The sequence below is a fragment of the Piliocolobus tephrosceles genome, unplaced genomic scaffold, assembly GCF_002776525.5.
Source record: "Piliocolobus tephrosceles isolate RC106 unplaced genomic scaffold, ASM277652v3 unscaffolded_19, whole genome shotgun sequence".
Taxonomy (NCBI): Eukaryota; Metazoa; Chordata; class Mammalia; order Primates; family Cercopithecidae; genus Piliocolobus; species Piliocolobus tephrosceles.
This window is the reverse complement of record NW_022300975.1, coordinates 2,957,230-2,977,210: the sequence shown is the minus strand read 5'-3', so window position 1 is coordinate 2,977,210 and position 19,981 is coordinate 2,957,230. Positions and strand designations below refer to the sequence as shown.

The 19,981-nt window shown below is 36.4% G+C and overlaps 1 protein-coding gene across 1 annotated transcript in view; it reads right to left on the bottom strand.

Moving 5' to 3' along the window:
* Positions 1-19,981, bottom strand: part of LOC113225238 (intraflagellar transport protein 57 homolog) — a 68,400-nt gene that overhangs the window by 35,249 nt on the left and 13,170 nt on the right. The window contains exons 5-6 of the mRNA XM_026456747.1: positions 17,239-17,307; positions 1,537-1,659 (exon numbers count right to left, since the gene is read on the bottom strand). Of these exons, the coding sequence (XP_026312532.1) occupies positions 1,537-1,659; positions 17,239-17,307 (192 nt within the window). The remainder of the gene's footprint in view (positions 1-1,536; positions 1,660-17,238; positions 17,308-19,981) is intronic.

Genomic DNA, 19,981 nt, shown 5'->3' with positions numbered 1-19,981 from the left:
GTGGAGTAAGAGGAGTGGTTGGTCTTGCTGTCTCAGAGGTGGCAGAGGCAGAAGGGGAAGAGGAGGTGGAAGAGGACGCAGAATAGCAGGCATACTGGGTGTAACATTTATTGGGAAGTCTGCCTATAATGGACCTGTGCAGTTCAAACCCTGATTTTACAGGCTACTAGGCAGAAGGGACTTGCCTTGTCTCAGATTAACCTTGTCTTTGGACTTGGACTTTTGGGGTTAATGCTGGAATGAGTTAAGACTTTGGGGGACTGTTGGGAAGGCATGACTGTGTTTTGAAATGTTAAGGACATGAGATTTGGGAGAGGCCAGGGGCAGAATTACACAGTTTAGCTTTGTGTCCCCACCCAAATCTCATCTTGAATTGTAATCCCCAAGTGTTAAGGGAGGAACCTGGTGGGAAGTGACTGGATTATGGGTATGGTTTCCCCATGGGGTTCTTGTGAAAGTGAGTGAGTTCTCACGAGATCTGATGGTTTTGTAATTGTCTGGCATTTCCCCTGCTCACTTCTTCTCCTTCCTACGGCCTTGTAAAGAAGATGCCTTGCTTCCCCTTGGCCGTCTGCCATGATTGTAAGTTTCCTAAGGCCTCCACAGCCATGCTGAACTATGAGTCAGTTATACCTCTCCTTTATAAATTACCCAGTCTTGGGCAGTTCTTTATAGCAGTACGAAAACGAACTAATACAACAGTATTTATCAAATTGTAACTAGAAAGGAAGTAGAAACTTGATACAATGGGTGAATTAATCTGGTCTAATCCCCAAATCTTATTAAATATGACTTCTTGATTATTTTAACATTTTATTTATTTATTTAGAGATGGAGTTTCGCTGTGTCATCCAGGCTGGAGTGCAGTGGTGCAATCTTGGCTCACTGCAACCTCTGCCTCCGGGGTTCAAGCAATTCTCCTGCCTCAGCCTCCTAAGTAGCTGGGATTACAAGCGTGTGTTACCATGCCCAGTTAATTTTTGAACTTTTAGTAGAGATGGGGTTTCACTGTGTTGGCCAGGCTGGTCTTGAACTCCTGACCTCATGATTTGCCCACCTCGGCCTCTTAAAGTGTTGGTATTACAAGCGTGAACCATGGCACCTGGCCAGCATTTTATTTTTAATCACGTGTATCGAATAGATTATCTAAGAGCACTTCCAGGCTGCTTGCTGTTTTGCCATGCAGCAGAGCTCTGACCTATCTTATAACTCTAATCCATTGGTATGGTCATGGAATTCCTATTCATCTAAACATAATATGATTTCCCAGAAAATCTTCTGAGAAAATACCCCACAACACCAGGCAAATATGATGTCTTCCAAATCACTCTTTTAAAGATCTTTGCTTCACTTTTTGGACCAGATTATATTATTCAGTTATTCAACAACAATTTGTTAAATCCTTATTAAGACGAAAATGCTGAAAACTGAATCCTACTGCCCTTCTTTAATAATTTTTATAATTGGGAGTACCCCTAACCCTGAAGTTTCCTTATAACATTTTTTTTTTAAGGTAATGTGTTCCCTCTTTGATACCTTATTGTCAGTCCTAATCGTGACTTTCAGTTGCGGTAGTACACGTTCCACTTCTAGGCTCCATTCCGCAGCATCTGTTGTGGATTCCAAAATATCTTCTTGTTTGGCAGTCTCGTTCATATCCTAAGAAAGGAAAGATATCACAAGATTGAGAGTTTATAAAAAGAAATGGTAAAAATTTGAGGCATTTTAGCAGTACTGCACAATTTAAATCAAGAATTGGTAGTGTTAAAATTATAGTGGAAGAAGAAATTCTTTTCTGTCTTCCTACAATGTTGAAAGAAAATAATGCGCCAACCTGGTAGAATAGCAAAATACATATTAAAAAAGAAGTAAATATATGATTCAACTATTTTTACAAGGAAAAATGTTCCTGAGACATCAGATACAACTCAATAGGAATACCATCAAATGGATCAACAAGCCATTTAGGTATGTTAATTGGTAATAGTAGAAAAGATGTTTGGTAAGAAAACTCACTCATGTTTGGTAAGAAAACACTTAAATCAGGCATGGTGGCGGGTGCCTGTAGTCCCAGCTACTCGGGAGGCTGAAGCAGGAGAATGGCGTAAACCCGGGAGGTGGAGCTTGCAGTGAGCCAAAATTACGCCACTGCACTACTCCAACCTGGGTGACAGAGCAAGACTCTGTCTCGAAAAAAAAAAAAAGAAAGAAAGAAACACTTAAATTTATTATACTGAAATACAAACCCCAAATCTGAAAGACAAAATATAAAAAAATTCCAGAAGGAAAGAATTGCTATTTACAAAATTTGTATTCATAATTGAAGTGATAATTTATTAGGTCAAATTATAATATAGCTTAAAGGGTAATTTAATATAGACATACTTGAACTCAACTAGGGAGGGGGCCAAATTTCTGCATTTGGTTTCTACATTGGAATAATAAAAATCCATCATAATTGTTTTTGAATTACAACAAAAAAAGGCCCACTCTTTTCTTTTTTCCCACCCCTTCACATTTCAGCATTAAGTATGTATGGATCTGAAAATATAAATAATGTAGATTAATGATTTACAGATAAAATCTAAGGCAGTAATTTTGGTATCAATTCTTCCCTTTAACTCTCTTAATAAATTATAAGTAAATCTAAAGAAAAAATTAAAATATCAATGTTTATATAGAGAAAAAGAGACTAAAGAGATACAAACAGACATAAAATGTATGAACCTTATATGAATTCTAATTTTAATAATCTACCAAAAGATATTTTTGAAACAATCAGTGAAGTTTTAATATGGGAGAATACTGGATGATATTAAGAAATTACTAATTTTATAGGTATGACATGACATGGTTTTGTTTAAAAAGGCCTTATAAGTTAGAAATAAATGCTAAAATATTTACTGATGAATTGACAAGATGTCTGAATTTTATTTTGAAATACTATGAGGCAAAGAAAAAAAGGGAGGCAGCTTTAAATAAAACATGATTGACAAAATGCTAACAACTGTTGAAACTGGATAATGTGGCATGTTCATTACCTTATTCTAATTTTGTATACGTTTGAAACATTCCATAATACAAAATTTAAAAATAAAAACTAGGTGAACAACCTCATGATGAAATTACATTCCCAATATATATTTATATCACTAAAATCACATTTCTTAAATGAAAGCTCATTGGATTAGTCTTTCCAATCAGATGTAACACTAACCAGAAGATTAATCTTACATTAGGGTTTGTATTTCTGTGGGAGCCTGAGGTCTTTAGAGGCTTTGAACTCACTCCCAACTAAGACTCTGGAACAGTGCTAACATAAGAAAGCCTCTCCTACCTCCTAGCTCATAACAGCAAGTCCTGTTTAGACTCAGAGCCTTAAAGCCTATACTGCTTTTTGTTCAGATTCAAGGGACTACATATTTCTAACTTCACCATTTGAGAATGGATAACTAATACACGTTTTTACACTTTCTAATACGTAGTCTGAATGTATTCCATTTAGAAAACCAGAAGTATAAAAACCCAAAACATTACATGTGAAAAAAAAAAAAAAAAAAAAAGCTCAAGATTCTACTTCAAACATCTAAATATGGAAACATTGTATTATTTAGAGTACTTAATGCTGTATACTTCTATATAAATTGGATCTAGGGTAGCACAAGAGTATCATAGCTAGGGAAGGAGGTGCTTCATTCACAAAGTAGATACGTGTGAAGTTACATGAGACTGTGTATGATGGCAGGAAAAGAGATAATGGGTCTCTGTGTCAAAACCTAAAGCAATAGGGAAGGTTCTCTGCCATGTAAATTCACACTGGCATCAATAAGATGCATATGTTTGGAAGAACTAGGCATATGCACATTCACCGGCACATCTGAGTACCTGTCTTAGACTCCATGAGACCCAATTTCTCATTTTCTATACCACACAGGATAAACTAATAGGGGCTGGGGTAGGGAGGACATATGCCTTGCTAGTGGTATGTGAGCCCTGACCTCAGGGCATGTGTGTGGGTATACACACAGGGTTACTCCTGCCAAGGTTATGGACCCCCACATCCCAACCCTGCAAAATCAGGCTGCAACAAGACAGCATGCCCTCTCAGCAGCAGTTCTGAGTGATTCTTAATAGAATGTAGATACTGCATCAAATGATAAATTCAGTAACATTACAGGGAACAAAATCAATATATAAAAATCGGTATCATTTCTATATGCCAACAGTAAACAATTTGAAGTAGAAACCAAGAAAGTAATCCCATTCACGACAGCTAAAATAAAATACCTAGGAATAAACTTAATAAAAGGAGTGAAAAAATCTTTAAAATGAAACTACAAAAACACTGATGAAAGAATTGAAGAGGACACAGAAAAGGGAAAGATATTCCAAGTTCACGGACTGGAAAAATAAATATTATTAAACTGTCCATACTACCCAAAGCAATCTACAGATGCAATCCCTGTAAAAATACTAATGACATTCTTCACAGAAATAAAAAAAAAAAAATTCTAAAATTTATAAGGGACTACAAAAGACCCAGAATAGTCAAAGCAATCCTGAGCAAAAAGAACAAAGCTGGAATCATTGTATTACCTGACTTCAAATTATACTACAAAGCTACCATAACTAAAACAGCATGGTTCTGGCATAAAAACAGACACAAAGACCAATGGAAAAGAACAGAGAACCCAGATTTAAATCCATGCATTTACAGCCAACTCATTTCTGGTAAAAACACCAAGAGTATACATTGTGGAAAGGATAGTCTCTTCAATACATGGTGCTGGAAAAACTGGATATTCATATGTAGAAGAATGAAACTAGATGCCTATCTCTTACCATACACAAAAATCAAATCAATATGGATTAAACACTTAAATCTATGACATGAAACTATAAAACTACTAAAAGAAAACATTGGGGAAATGCTCCGGAACATTCGTCTGGGCAAAGATTTCTTAAGTAAGACCTCAAAAGCACAGGTAAACAAAGCAAAAATGGACAAATGGAATCATGTCAAGCTAAAAAGCTTCTGCACAGAAAAGGAAGCCATCAACACAATGAAGAGACAACCCACAGAATGGGAGAAAATATTTGCAAACTACCCATCTGAAAGGGGATTAACAATAAGAATATATAAGGAGCCCAAACAACTCAGTAGGAAAAAAACCCAAATGATCTAATTTAAAAATAGGCAAAAGATCAAAAGAGACATTTCTCAAAACAAGTCATACAAATGGCCAACAATTATATGAAAAAATGATCACTAATCATTACTAATCACCAGAGAAATGAGAACCAAAACCACAAGATACCATCTTACTTCATTAAAATGGTTTTTATCACAAAGACAGGCAATAACAAATGCTGGCAAAGATATGGAGAAAGGGGAACACTTGTATACTGTTGGTGGGAAAGTAAATTAATACAGCCACTATGGAGAACACTTTGGAGGCTCCTCAAAACTCTAAAAATCTATCATATAATCTAGCAATGCTGCTGTGGAGCATATACCCAAAAGAAAGGAAATCAGTATGTTGAAGAGAAATCTGCATTCCCATGTTTACTGCAGCACTATTCACAATACCCGAGATAGGGAATCAACCTAAGTGTTGATCAAGGGATGAATGGATAAAGAAAATACGGTATATATACACAATGGGATATTATTTAGCCATAAAAAGAATGAAATCCTGTCATTTGTAGCAACATGGATGGAATTGGAGGTCATTATGTTAAATGAAATATGCCAGGAACACTAAGACAAATATCACCTGTTCTCACTCATATGTGGGAGCTAAAAAAAAAGTAGATTTCATGGAGGTAGAGAGTAGAATGATGGTTACCAGAGATTGAGAATGGTAGCGGGGAGGAGGGATAAAAACGGAATCATTAGTGGATATGAACATATAGTTATTTAAAACTGCATTAGTTATACAGAAAAAATAAGACCTAGTGTTTAGTAGCACAATAGGGCAACTATAATTAACGATAATGTATTATATATTTCAAAATACCTAAAAATGTGGAATGGGAATGTTCTTAACGCAAAGTAATGATAAATGCTTGAGGTGATTGATATCCCAACTACCCTGATCTGATCATTATGTATTGTATGCCTTGTATCAAAATATCACATACAACCCATAAATATGCACTATGTATTCATAATAACTAAAAATAAAAAAGTTAAAAAATAAATAAAAATAAGTTTGATTTATGGAGTACTATTGGGGTGAATTGAAGCTAGATGCTGTTGATTAAATCCCAAAGCCAGTGCTCTCCAACCCTCATTTCCACCCTCATTTCCAACCCTCATTTCTATCCCCTCTTTCTTTCTCTCCTTACAAGATTGAAGTTCAGAATCACCAAACAAGACAAGGGGTCACACCCATCCATACTCCCACTTTCTTCAGGCCTGGATGCGGGATTGTTCAAGTTGTGAATAACATACTCAAAATGTTTTACTGAAGGAAGGGCATTTTTCATAAAGACAGATGGGTTTGCAGTGGCCGTTTGAACTAGACCTAGAATCTGAGGCAGTAGGGTACATAAAGATCAAACGCTGCATTAAGATATGCTAGTGCATAAGCTATTTGTTTTTATGTTGGACCCTTCAGTAAGTTGCATTTACCCTTACTAGCTTATTATTTGGTTCCCTTAAGCAACAATTTGCTAACTCCCACTCCCAATGTCCTAAAATGATTTAAACATAGGAGCTCAAAAATTTTCACTCACTCGTAGGCCATAATTAATATACAAGGGGAAATGGCCCAGTTACTAAATGAATAAAGGGCAAAAAGAGAACATTAGATTTGGCAGAGCAGCATTAACTTATTCAAACTATACAGTTTCTTTCTACATCCATGTTTGCATATCTATTTCATAACCTCATTCCTCACTCAACATTTCTTAATGCCTAATAACTGGATACATTAACTGAGCAAGCCCTATATAGAAAGTATAAATCATTTTAAAACTATACTACTGTGCCTTGGTTATAATACTTTGAGAAAACTTTTCTTCCCAATTGTTTTTCCATTTAACAAATGGTACTTTATGTGGGTCACCTGAAAGAGAGAAATAAACTGCTGTTTCTTTTAATCAAAATTTTATATCATCATGACAAAGTCCCTCTCTAACACGTTAACTAAGATAAAGCATTGCTTTTGGGAAGTTTCATTTTCCAGTTACTGCTGCAGAAGAAACAATTAGAAGCTCATAAGGCACAAGTTATCTAGAAGTCTCATTTATAATTAATTAATTAAACTAATAATCCATTTGTGAAACTCCTACAACATTCAAGGTAAGAATTCAGGCACTGTGCTTGGTGTGGAAAGCTAAAAGGATTTAATTGCTGCCTGCAAAATTTGCAGACTACTAGGAAGAGCCTGAAGCCAGTTAATGGGAGTAATAACTGGTCCTAGGTAAAAGGAGAAACTGATGAGATGGGAACTGATCCTGACTGCCAAAGGAAGAATTGAAAATAACAGTCTACACTATCCCATAAAGTAACCTTGGGCTCAAACAGTGGGGCACACAATCGAAGTCAGTTCAGGAATCAAACAGTGTTAAAAGCCTACTCAGAATCCTGTTCCAGTAATCTCTGGTCAAGCATCAAAGAAAGGTTATGTTCTGTAAAAATAAACATGAGATGGCAACCTCATGGATATACTAGTGTCCTGATTCATTTGAAGAACTCAAATCATATACCTACTGAGAGGGTGTTAAAAGTCATATTAACTCTCAAGATTAAATACCCCCAAGACTCAAGGAAAAGGGAACTAAGTTGTCTTAAGAGTCACCACAGCATGGTGTAAATGTTAAGAGGGATGGGTCTGGAATCACATCTGCTCAAATCCCACCTCCATGACTTACTAGCTGTTGGTTAAGTTACATGACCTCTCTAAATCTCAGAGTACCCATCTGTAAAATGAGAATAACAGCACCTTCCTCATTGGAAGGGGTGCTGTGAGCATTAAATGAGACAATGTATTTAAAAGGCTTGCACAGTGTATAATACATATTAACCCCTGGTATATTTTAGCAGTTATTATCATTATTATTACATGCCAAACATGGTATCAGATGCTTTTACCTATGGGTTAAATGCCCAACAATAACACCATGAAACACGGAGTCTTATTACCATCTTTTAAAGTGAGGAAACTGAGGCACAGAATAGGTAGGTGACTTTTTCAATGTCACATCCAGTGATTGGTAGGTCAGGCAGTGTTTCTCTAGAGCACAAGCTCTAAAACACCTTACCATATATCTATCAACCCTTTGTCACCTAGGCTATAATTATTTTTCTCCAGTTTGTCACTTGTATTTTAACTTTATGGTGTTCCCCACTCTGCTCTCCCGTAATATAAAGTTTTAATATTTATACATTCAGATTTGTATTTTATGTTTTTGATTTTCTTGTCATGCTTAATTATGCCTACTTCAAACTGTAACACTTGTCTCTCCTCATGTTTGGTGTGTGAGTGTGTGTGTTTTGTTTTGTTTTGAGACAGGGTCTCGCTCTGTCACCCAGGTTGGAGTGCAGTGGCATGATCTCGGCTCACTGCAGCCTCCGCCTCCAGGGTTTAAGCGATTCTCCTGCCTCAACCTCCCAAGTAGCTAGGACTACAGGAATGTACCACCATGCTTGGCTGATTTTTGTATTTTTAGTAGAGATGGGGTTTCACCATGTTGGCCAAGGTAGTCTTGAAATTCTGGCCTCAAGTGATCCACCTACCATGGCCCTCAAAGTGCTGGGACTAGAGGCATGAGTCACTGCACTTGGCCTCATGTTTTTGTTTTATTTTTGTGCCTTATTATTTGTTATTGTGATCCGTGTGGAGTTAATTTGGGTGTAATATATGAGGGAGGAATCCAGCTTTTTCTATAAATGGATTAGCCTATTATCTCTTCACCATTTAATTGAATAGTTCAGTTTTCCTCACTGATTTGCATTGCTTCATATACTAACATGACCACATATTTGTATTATTTTATCGATTCTATACAACTTTGTTAAATTCTGTGTATATTTTCAGACTTATAAAAAATTGCATCAATATTACACGAAAAATTTCCATATACCCTTCATTCAGATACCACTTCCAAATGTTCTCATCTTACATAACTTTGGGCTAATTATGAATAAAAGGGTACAATGTTTCTATCTGGATGCTGAGATTTGGGAAACTTTTCACATTTTTCTTTATACTCCTTTGTTCTTTCATTTTTTTAAAAACACAAGGAACATATTTTACTTTAAAAAAGAATAAAGTTTTTTCAATAAGCAGGTAAAAATAAAATTTGATTAACTTCCAAAAACCAGCTGGTACAGGTGGTATGCTGTAGGAGTCTGAATGAGAAAGACAAGTATGTTTTAATGCAATAGTGAGTTTTAAGTTTAGCCTTGCAAGAATGTATGGGATATAGACAGGCAGAAAAGAGACAAGCCAAGTGTTTTCAGTGAGGAAAACGGCATAAGCCAAAAAACTGAAATAGGAATGAATATAACTTGTGAAGATCAAAATGAGAAAAGAGTCTAGGGGCTTAAACAGGTGAATACTGGCTGGGTGCGGTGGCTCATGCCTGTACTCCTGGTACTTTGGGAGGCCGAGGTGGGCGGATCACAAGGTCAGGAGATCGAGACCATCCTGGCTAACACGGTGAAACCCCGTCTCTACTAAAAAAATACAAAAAATTAGCCAGGCGTGGTGGCGGGCGCCTGTAAGTCCCAGCTACTCGGGAGGCTGAGGCAGGAGAATGGCATGAAACTGGGAGGCGGAGCTGGCAGTGAGCTGAGATCACGCCACTGTACTCCAGCCTGGGGGGACAGAGCGAGACTCCGTCTCAAAAAGAAAGTGAATACTGGGGAGGAAAAAAGACTTAAGTACATTGTGAAAGACCTTGAAATCTAGGGTAAGGAATATGAATTTTGTCCTCCAGCCAGAAAGGAAGCCAAGAAGTTATAGGCAAGGTACAATTACTGTATTTATTAATACTTATCCAACAACTATTTATTTAGTGCCCACTATGTTCCACATACTGCTGTAGTCTAGGTATAGTGACTACAACAACAATCCTCACGAATAAAACATGTTAGCTATGTTTTATAAAGATGTATGGGGTTTTGTAGATTTTGGGGTTGGCTGTGGGACTAAATGGGGCAAAGTGATAAGGGAAGTGTCACTGAGGAGATAGAAGAGATAGCATTTGAGCTGAACCTTGAACATTTGAGTCAGGTAGAGAGACAGTGGGAAGGTATTTTAGAAAAGAGATAATAGGAAACAGAAGCATTGAATGGGAGCAGATATGCTCACAAGGTATTTGAAAGCCTATGAGGGCACCCATTTAACCGGAATAAAGGGTTTGTAGAAGAAAATGAGGTTAGCTGTGTAGACAATAATCAAATTGCTAAGGGCCTTGAAAGTCAGATCAAAATTTTATTCCTCTATACTCCATATAAATGGACCTGTAGGCAATGAAAGCCATCAAACGTTATTGAATTCAAAATGACCTGTAATAGTCATGTTTCAGTAAGTCAGACAGAGAAGCAGGGTGAAAAATAGTTTGACAAAGGGTGGGGGTGGGATTGAAAGAGGAAGACCAAAGACTATTTAGAGCATTACCGTTATACAGTCCAGACAGGCGATGAAAAGAACATGGCCTTGCAAGACAGCTGAAGGGATGGATATAGGAGATGTTTCAAAGCCAGCATCCACGGGTCTTAATGACTACATAGATGGCCTGGGTAAAGATGAATCAGACATATATTCAAAGCACTAACATTGCCAGGGGTAAGTGGTAAGTGGCGATGAGGATTTGAGAGATGGGTGGGTTTAAAAAATACAAGGTTGTAGAAGACTGAAAAAAACGTATATAGTCTGGTACCCATTTACTATATTGAATTATATAATAAATATCTGCTACTAGTGTTGATGGAAGGAACTATAACCTACCTATTTATAGAATGACAGCTCTCAAATAATATCCTAAAAAATCATTATTTTATTACTTTTCATCAGATCTCCCTGAGTCATTTCTGTAGGGGAGATCTTGTGTGACAGCAAATTTAGTCTAGTGGGCCTTCAATAATAATCCATGTGACAGATTATGAAAATAAAGCCATGACATCACCAGGGCTTCCCAATTTACATAGAAATGCAAGCTTCTTGATAACTTATATCCTATGTAAGTATCTTACTCAAAAATACTGATGGCAATCTAGGGACTCATTTGTACTGAGGGATTGGGGCTTTTTCTAGTCTTCTATGGCACATAAGAATGTTGAGAACTAATTCCAGTTTCTAGGAAAGGTAAAAAATTATAAAAAATAAGAAATGCATGAAGCGCATACTCTATGCCCGCACAATGTCAGGTACTGCCCACAGGTTAGATTTTAACAATCTCAAAACAAGACTGGTTAGAATTATTTGTGTCCCATTGCCAGATAAGAAAGCAGAGTCACAGAAGTTAATTAACTTGCTATGGTCATGTGGCGAGTGACACACAGTCAGGAATTCAACTAAGGCTGCTATTTCTGCCATAGAATCTACCTTGAAGGTATGGACTCAGATCTGGAAGGGACCTTGAAAAGTCCTTGCTTCCTACTTTTTGTAGGCCTACAATGAAAGCAAGAAGAAAATAAGGATTTCTCTTACTTCAAAAGTGGGTTGAAAAGCTACACTGAAGATCAAGCAAAACTCGAATTGGGTGTCTTTTACACCCAGCAAGAACTGCCATATGAGCCTCCACTGAGCAGTGAGAAGCAGAACTTTTTTCTCTAGCCCACATTTCCTATTCACCCCCAGATGTAAAACTGATGGGGGTGGTAAGGGTTAGTTACCAGAGAAATAAAAGCATTTACTCAGTCATAATGTGTCCCATCACACTCAAACATGTGGCATTTTAATTTCTCCTGTGAAATATCAACCATAGACTTCTCTCATAACACAGATAGGAGGTCTAACACTCAACTGTTTTAGGAAAGCAGAAGAAAAAACATTCTCCTTAAGCAGGAATCAAAAATTAATGGCAACTGATAGGGCAAGCTGTACACAGAACAGTTTTTTCTCCTAGATTACTCAGTAAGGATATTTTGTCTAAAATAAAAACATAAAACATATGTAAAATTTAAAAAATTAAAGTATTTAAGATATTAACCAAAAAAGATCCATCTTCTTCCTCTCTTTGATTACAATACTGCAGTTTTGCCTAGATGAAACTCTAAACCTGAAATGACATTTTTACTCTAAGCTCATATTTTTACTTCCTTTCACCTTTTGCGTTTCAAGCTAAAAAGTCTCTCATTCTTACTTAGTATCACGAATTTCTTGCTAAGTAATTAAAAACCAATTGTGTTTAAACCTTTTGAGATACTTGGTTTTACACTGTGTAACTCAGGATTTGGTTTCCGAAACCTCAAATTTAGCATCTCAAGAAAGAATAGTATCTATGGCATGTTTGAAAAAATGTTTTGAAATGAAGTGATGGGCATTTAAAAATAGAATTCAGAGAGTGCGTGGCTCCCTCTCCTCTTTTTTTCACTGGGGGAGGAGAATGACACATCTGCATTATGCTGCCAGAAGGCTGTTGCCATGATTCTGTTGAGTTTCACAAGGGTGAATGGAGATACAAAGACTACTCATAATTACAGCATAGCCACTGTGAACACGCAAGCAGTGCCCAATTGACATATGCAAATTAGAAATGGAAATGACTAGCACACCTTGGTACCACCTCATCACTAGAGTCTTCCTTTCCTGCTCCCACTCCCTACAGCTCTGAATAGTCTACTATACTCCTAAACATCACAGGCCCAGTCCAACTGTCAGAACTTTAATTCAGCACCAGTGTCCTTTCTCATGGCCACTCTTAGGGTAACTTCGGCTAAATTTCAGATTTCAAGAACACTCAGGAATCAGAGGGACATAAAGAACATGGAATTCTGTGGACTAGCCTTGAAGCCTAATATCCGTTCGTAATGCTTTCCTTCTAAGAAAAGTTATCTCAAAATTCAAGTAATTAAATTACAAATGAAATTGTGGAAGATGAAGCAATGCCTCACTAATTACAGTTGTCGGCAAAATCATAATTGGGGTAAGGGAATTAGAAAGGAAAATCACACAGAATGACTTTAAATATATTTTTTAAGCCTTAAATAAATGTTCTCAAAAGCAACTGCTTCCAAAACAAACCAATGTCATTGTTATAAGCATTCATCATCAGTAGGAGGAACATATCTTTTTCAGTGTTCATGAAACTACTGCTGTGTCATGATCGACTTAGGCAGATGTTTAAAGTTTAGTCAATGGGCAGATGGTATCTCTTTACAAATTCTTCAAGTTAGCAGTTACAGGCTTCAACTATGCTGTGGTAGTTAGGTAGATGGGTCACCAGGACCTCTTTCAAGGAAGATCTTGCTGCTGAGCTTCAGAGAATGTGGCTAGCAGACAGCCTCCTGCTGTCAGCTCCCGCAGAGAGCCATTTCACCTGGGAGTATGTCCTTCCCAGGGCAACTGGCCTTCAGCAGGTGAGCTAAGCAGGCAACACTTGGCTCTACCAGGTTGGCCAATCTTTGTCAGGCCTGTATGGCAGCATGACTTCTCCCTCTGCCCAGTCCTACTTTCCTCTCCCCTCCTTTCACATGTGTCTATTTCTAATAAATATCTTGCACTCCAAACTGTCTACGTTTGCATCCAGAGAACACAACCTGCTTATGACATGTCTTTTTCATTTGCATTCTCACTTCATTTTACTGCAAATCTCAGGAATATGCTTGTGTAGGTCCAACTCTTGGAATGATCATACTTAAAGAGCATGCTTTTCAGGGTCTAGACTTCACTTTATTTAATGAAAGAAAAGAATATAGGTAGATTTTTCCCTGCATTATCCCACATGGTACACAGAAGAGGATATAATTATTGTCAATAAGTTCTTTTCTCTATGAAAATTGCCTATAAAACCATAAATGCAAAAATAGCACACATTCAGGCATGTATTCCTACAGTATTATTGCTTATTGAGCAACTTCTACACACAAGGCACAGGTGAAAAAAGCAGTGAAAAAGCTCCTGCTCTCGAGGAGTTTGCATTCTAGTGGTTGCGACAGAAAAAATAAATCAGTAATTAATAAATGTAATGCAATACCAGGGTCTGTGAGGAAAAATAAAGTAGGGTGGGTGAGAGGATAGAGAATGATTGGAGAAGCATCTTATTGTCTTAAAGCTATAGACAGGGAGGGAATGCTGCAATCCACACACGGCTGGGCTTGCACAGTCACATATTCATTTAGAAAGTCACTTTCCGTGACAGTAGGTATCGTTTTTGTTCCAGTGAAGAACTCATCATGCTCAACTTTCCTAAAATAATATTTCCTCTGCATTATGAGTCCACCTGCTGCATGAGACATAAAATCTTAAATCTATGATACTAACCTATATAGCAATTTTGTCTTGGGGAAAGAGCAGCCCGAACCATCATAAGCTGTAGTCAGACACAGCTGTCTCAGGCAGATGGCTTTAGTGGGCAATATCATGAGCTTGCCAGGTTTTTTAAAATATGAAAGGGTTTTCTGCCTCATTAGTACTCTATGGTTGACCATCCACAAACACCTGGTGTTCACGCTTCTTCCTCTTGTGGAAATATCACTATACATAGTCTTAGCTCTAAAGGATTTATATTATATAATTTTTGCCCAAAGAATCTAATACTTAGATAATCTACAAAAACACCATTTGGAAAAACCCTTCCTCATGTAGTTTGAGATGAAAAATTGAAATCAGGGCGGCCGGGCGCGGTGGCTCAAGCCTGTAATCCCAGCACTTTAGGAGGCCGAGACGGGTGGATCACGAGGTCAGGAGATCGAGACCATCCTGGTCTACACGGTGAAACCCCGTCTCTACTAAAAAAAAAATACAAAAAACTAGCCGGGCGAGATGGCGGGCGCCTGTAGTCCCAGCTACTCGGGAGGCTGAGGCAGGAGAATGGCGTGAACCCGGGAGGCGGAGCTTGCAGTGAGCCGAGATCTGGCCACTGCACTCCAGCCTGGGCGACAGAGCGAGACTCCGTCTCAAAAAAAAAAAAAAAAAAAAAAGAAAAATTGAAATCAGGACCAATAAGGAGTTGGTGTAGTGGCAGAAGCACATTAAATTACTTTGCTCCTTCTCAGTACTCAAACTACTTTGTCCAGAAGGAATCCCAGGTGGCCTTCACAGTTCTCTGTTTACACCATCAATATAAGAATGAATAACACAAACAACAGTTTCTTTCCAAGAATAACTGTGTGCATCTCTACTTTTTTCTTTACACACTCGACAAGCACTTTGTCATCATCAACACATACATTAGGTAAATACCAACATTACTAATTACAACTTGCTAAAGGCAAGAATCATAACATATCTACACCTTGTTCAACTCTTGTTATGAGGTAAAGCGGAAAAAGCAATAGACTTGAGTTTGGAGAAGCAGTTTAAATTCAGGTACTGCAATTTATTAGCTTCTTAAAAGATTAAACTGTCCCAAGGTTATAAATTTCAGTGTTTATATTTGTAAAATGGAGATAACATCCACCCAAATACTTCACAAGGTCAGTAAAGAAATGAGTTTTAAAGTACTTGAAAACTACAAAATGATCTGCAAATGTAAGGTATTGATATCACTGGAGTTTAGATTTACATTTTAACATATTATTCTGATATAATTTTCAATTGATCAATAAAAAATACCTTCATTTAAGAGGTCTTTATTCAGTACCTTCTGTGTTACACCATGGGGAATATTAAAAAGGATAGCTATCTATGTTACCAAGGAGTTTACAAATCAGATTTCAGAAGGGGAAATATGGAGGAAAGATGTGGTTTTGGTTTTTGCCAGTACTGAGTATTTTCTATGTGACAAATATTATTACAGTGTTTTACATGTAGTAACTCTTTTAATTTTCAGAAACCTACGACAAAGGTAAAGGTAATATTCTTATCTCATTTACAGTTTAAGATGAGGCACAAGAAGTTTGGAAACTTGCCCAAGTCTGGAATCCTAGTAACTATTAGAGTTAAGTCACACACTCAGGCAAGTTGCCCACAATGTTATATTACATCTCAAGTTGGGCAGAAAACACACACACATATATGCATCATTAATAATAACTAATGAGGATTAATAATACTAAGGCATCAATGAGGATTAATAATACCAAGGCAGTACTGATGCATCAATACTGTATCAATACTGCCTTAGTATTACTGATCCTCATTAGTATGATAAATACAAAGATCATCCTGGGGAGGGGTAGTCAAGGAAATCTTCATGATATGAAACCAAAACTAGATCCAAACTTGTTTTGAGGATTCAGATAAGAAAAATTAAATAAAGGACTAATAGAGTATTACTTTCCATATGTACTTTTTGAGGGTACAATAGGGATATATCCTTGATTAATATATGACATATTATATAATATATAAATTATATAACATTACATAATAAATAAAATACACTATAACATATAAATTATATATTTATATATTATTTAATTAATTTAACATATATTTATATATTATATATTTATGTTATATATTAATATAATATATAATACATAATATATATTATGAATATATATTTATATATTAATTTATATATTATGACTATATATGTTAATATATTCATAACATGAATATATAAAAATTATTTATAATATATAATATATATTAATATATATTATATATGGAGAATGTAAAAATACCATATATATCTGAAATATCTCATTGGATATGTACTTTTATAGACTAGAGTTATTTCATAATTAAAACAGACTTAAAGCAATGTCTAATTACTTATCTATATACCTACCAGTCTTAATCCATTTTATTTAAAGAGCTACAATTTAAATATTTTCCTATAACCAAGATCATTAAATCTTGGCCTATTAAAATGGAAAATAACTTGAAATAGAATACTTGACGTCTTTTCATAATAAAAAATGCCACCAGGCAAATTATTTTCAGTCTGCATGAGTAGCACTGTGTCAATTTTCCATGATACAGACAGGAGGCTGCCTCACTCACTCCTCTGGGTTTCTACATTTGCTATAATTATAACATTTTATATATAGGAAAGCAATTTTGAGAGCTACTTTTCAAACGGCATACAAAACAATGGCCTCATTGAAATTTCCAGCAGAACATGTACATTGATTGCTTGTTGGTCCTGCATGTAGCTGATGAAACTTACCAAGTGATATGTCTGGGCCTTTAAAACATTGAGATCAATAAAGTTTTCTTCATTATCTGTCTCTTCTTCCTTAGAAAATAAACAAATTTTTAAAAAATTATTAAAAACTATAATTAAAAAATATATTTCCAGTTTTCACCTACATGCTATACTAGGCTACATCAAGCTTGATATAAAGACTAGTGTAGGAAAGGGTATTTAAAAGCCTAATGAATGTGTGCATAAAGTAGGGCACAATATTATTAACAGTTCATCTGTTTTTTGAGGTTTTGATGGTATTACTACTTAAATAGCACCGTTTTTGCAGTCAATAAAGAAAGGAAAAAAACGGGGGGAGGGAAAGGAAGAGAGCCATTGCTATAGAACTACAGATAAATATAAAAACAGAGCAAGAAACAAACCAAGTGGCTGGCAAATTTGATATAAATAGAAGGAGTTAATGGATATTTTTGAGCAATAAGACTGAAATGGACAAAAATGAGAGGTTGACAGAGAATATTCTCATTTGCTCTGACCAATCACATTGATACATATTTTTGACATCTCATCTCTGGTATGTTCAAGCTTGATAAAATAATGGTTACCAGTACTGGTTGGTCCATGGTACTTAAATCTATTACCAAGGATAGTTTAGGTGGGTGCCAAGCTAATCCTAATCTGTAGACCAATTGGATGTAGAGGGCAGGGGTAGAAAGTGACCCTTTGAGAACTAACTCCCTCCCCAGTATGCAGTAAATATGGAGTCTGAGCAGGTTCTATGAGCATGTAGGACAAAACATGAGCTCCCCTTTTTTTAATATGTCTTTGTGGTGACAAGTGACATAGTAAGTAACAAAAATTTAACAAGGATATTTCAACCTCAAGGACACGATAATAAAGACAATGGAACTGGGTCCTCAAGTCATGATTTTATAAAGAAAAAAGAGAATGTCAGTTGGTGAACACTTCCATATGTAGAACTGTACAAAGCTGTAGTAGATTTCAAAGATAATCCTTATCTTCAACCATTTATAAATATATAAGATACTGGTTCTCCAAGTGTGGTTCTGAGAGCAGCAGTAACAGCATCACTTAGGTATTCCTTAGAATGCAAATTCTAAGGCTCTATCCCATATCTCCTCAGAAACTATAGGGGCTGGAACAACTAAGGTAAGGTATGAGAACTATGCTAAACTTTGGAGAACCAGAAACATTTTAATAAAATAAGAAACAACATAAATGTAGATTCTATACACTCCAGTCACGTTTACTTTTTTTAGAGTGGGGCAGTAGAACAGAAATGCAGACAAAAGTGATCACTTTATATCTAAAAACTGAAACAGAGGTATACACTTTTGACAAATGGCTTAGTCTAGTCTGTGTTTGCACTAATAAGAGTCTACTTAACAACCAGAGTAAATGAGTGAAATGTCAATGACTCAATGCCCATGGGAGAAGAGACAAGTTTATAATGGTTTTACAATAACCTGATCAGTACTGTTTACATAGGCAATCAATAGATACTTGTTGAACTATACTGGACTGAACACTAATAGGTAAAAAGTTTTAATACTAGGTACTAGAATGAATCAACAACCAATATATGGTGCTGTTTCTCCCACAGCCAGGATTTACAGGTCCAGGAATCAAGGGGTGGAAATGGAGTGGAATCACTTGCTATTACCCCTAGTAGCCCACTGGCAAAATTCTTGCTTCCTGTTCCCATCATCTTATGCTTTGCTGGCTTAGCGGTCTTAGTTCCAAAAGGAAGAATTCTTCAACCAGAAGATACAACAATGATTTGATTGAACAGAAATTAAGACTGCCACCTGGCCACTTTGGGCTCCTCATACCTCTGAATCAACATGGCAAAGAAGGCAATTACTGTATTGGCTGGCATGACTGATCCTATTAACAGGACACTGGACTACTCCAAAATGGAAGGAAGAGTATTCTAAAATACAGGAGATCTTTTAAGGCATGGTATTATCATGCCCTGTGACTAAAAATCAACAGAAAACTACAAGAACCAAATCCAGGCAGGTCTACTTAATGGCTCAGACACTTCAGCAATAAAGATCTGAGTCACCCCACCAGGTAAAGAACTATAACCAGCTGAGGTGCTTACTGAAGGCAAGGGGAATACAGAATAGGTAGTGAAAAATGTTAGTTATGAAAACAACTACAAGCATGTGACCAGTTACAGAAATAAGAATTGTGATTGTCATGAATATTTCCTAATTGTTATGAATATATCTGTATGTGTTTTTGTTTTCTTTACTCTTATTCCCTTATCATGTAACATAGATGTACTGACTTTATATCATAGTATTTAAGTATTGTTACTTTTGTAATATTTAAGTGATATCAGGGAGAAGAGTAGATATCACTTATGGACTTTATCTCCTCTTCTGGAGAAGGAATTAGAGCAATATCTGTTGTATGCAGAGCAGTTATATTCTATTAGATGAAATTATAACCATGCTATGTATGGTCTTTATTTGAAGATTATGGTTTAAGAAGATGTATATGGGTGGTAAGGTGACATGGGGTCGACTTTTAACAGTTAATTTTATGTGTCAATTTGACTGAGCCACAAGGTGCCTTGGTGTTGGTTAAACATTATTCAGAGTGTGTCTGTGAGGGTGTTTCTGGATGCAATAAATAATTGAATCAGTAGACTGAGTAAAGCAGATTGTCATCACCAATGCGCATGGGCTTTATTCAATCCACTGAAGGGCTGAATAGAACAAAAAAGCTGAGA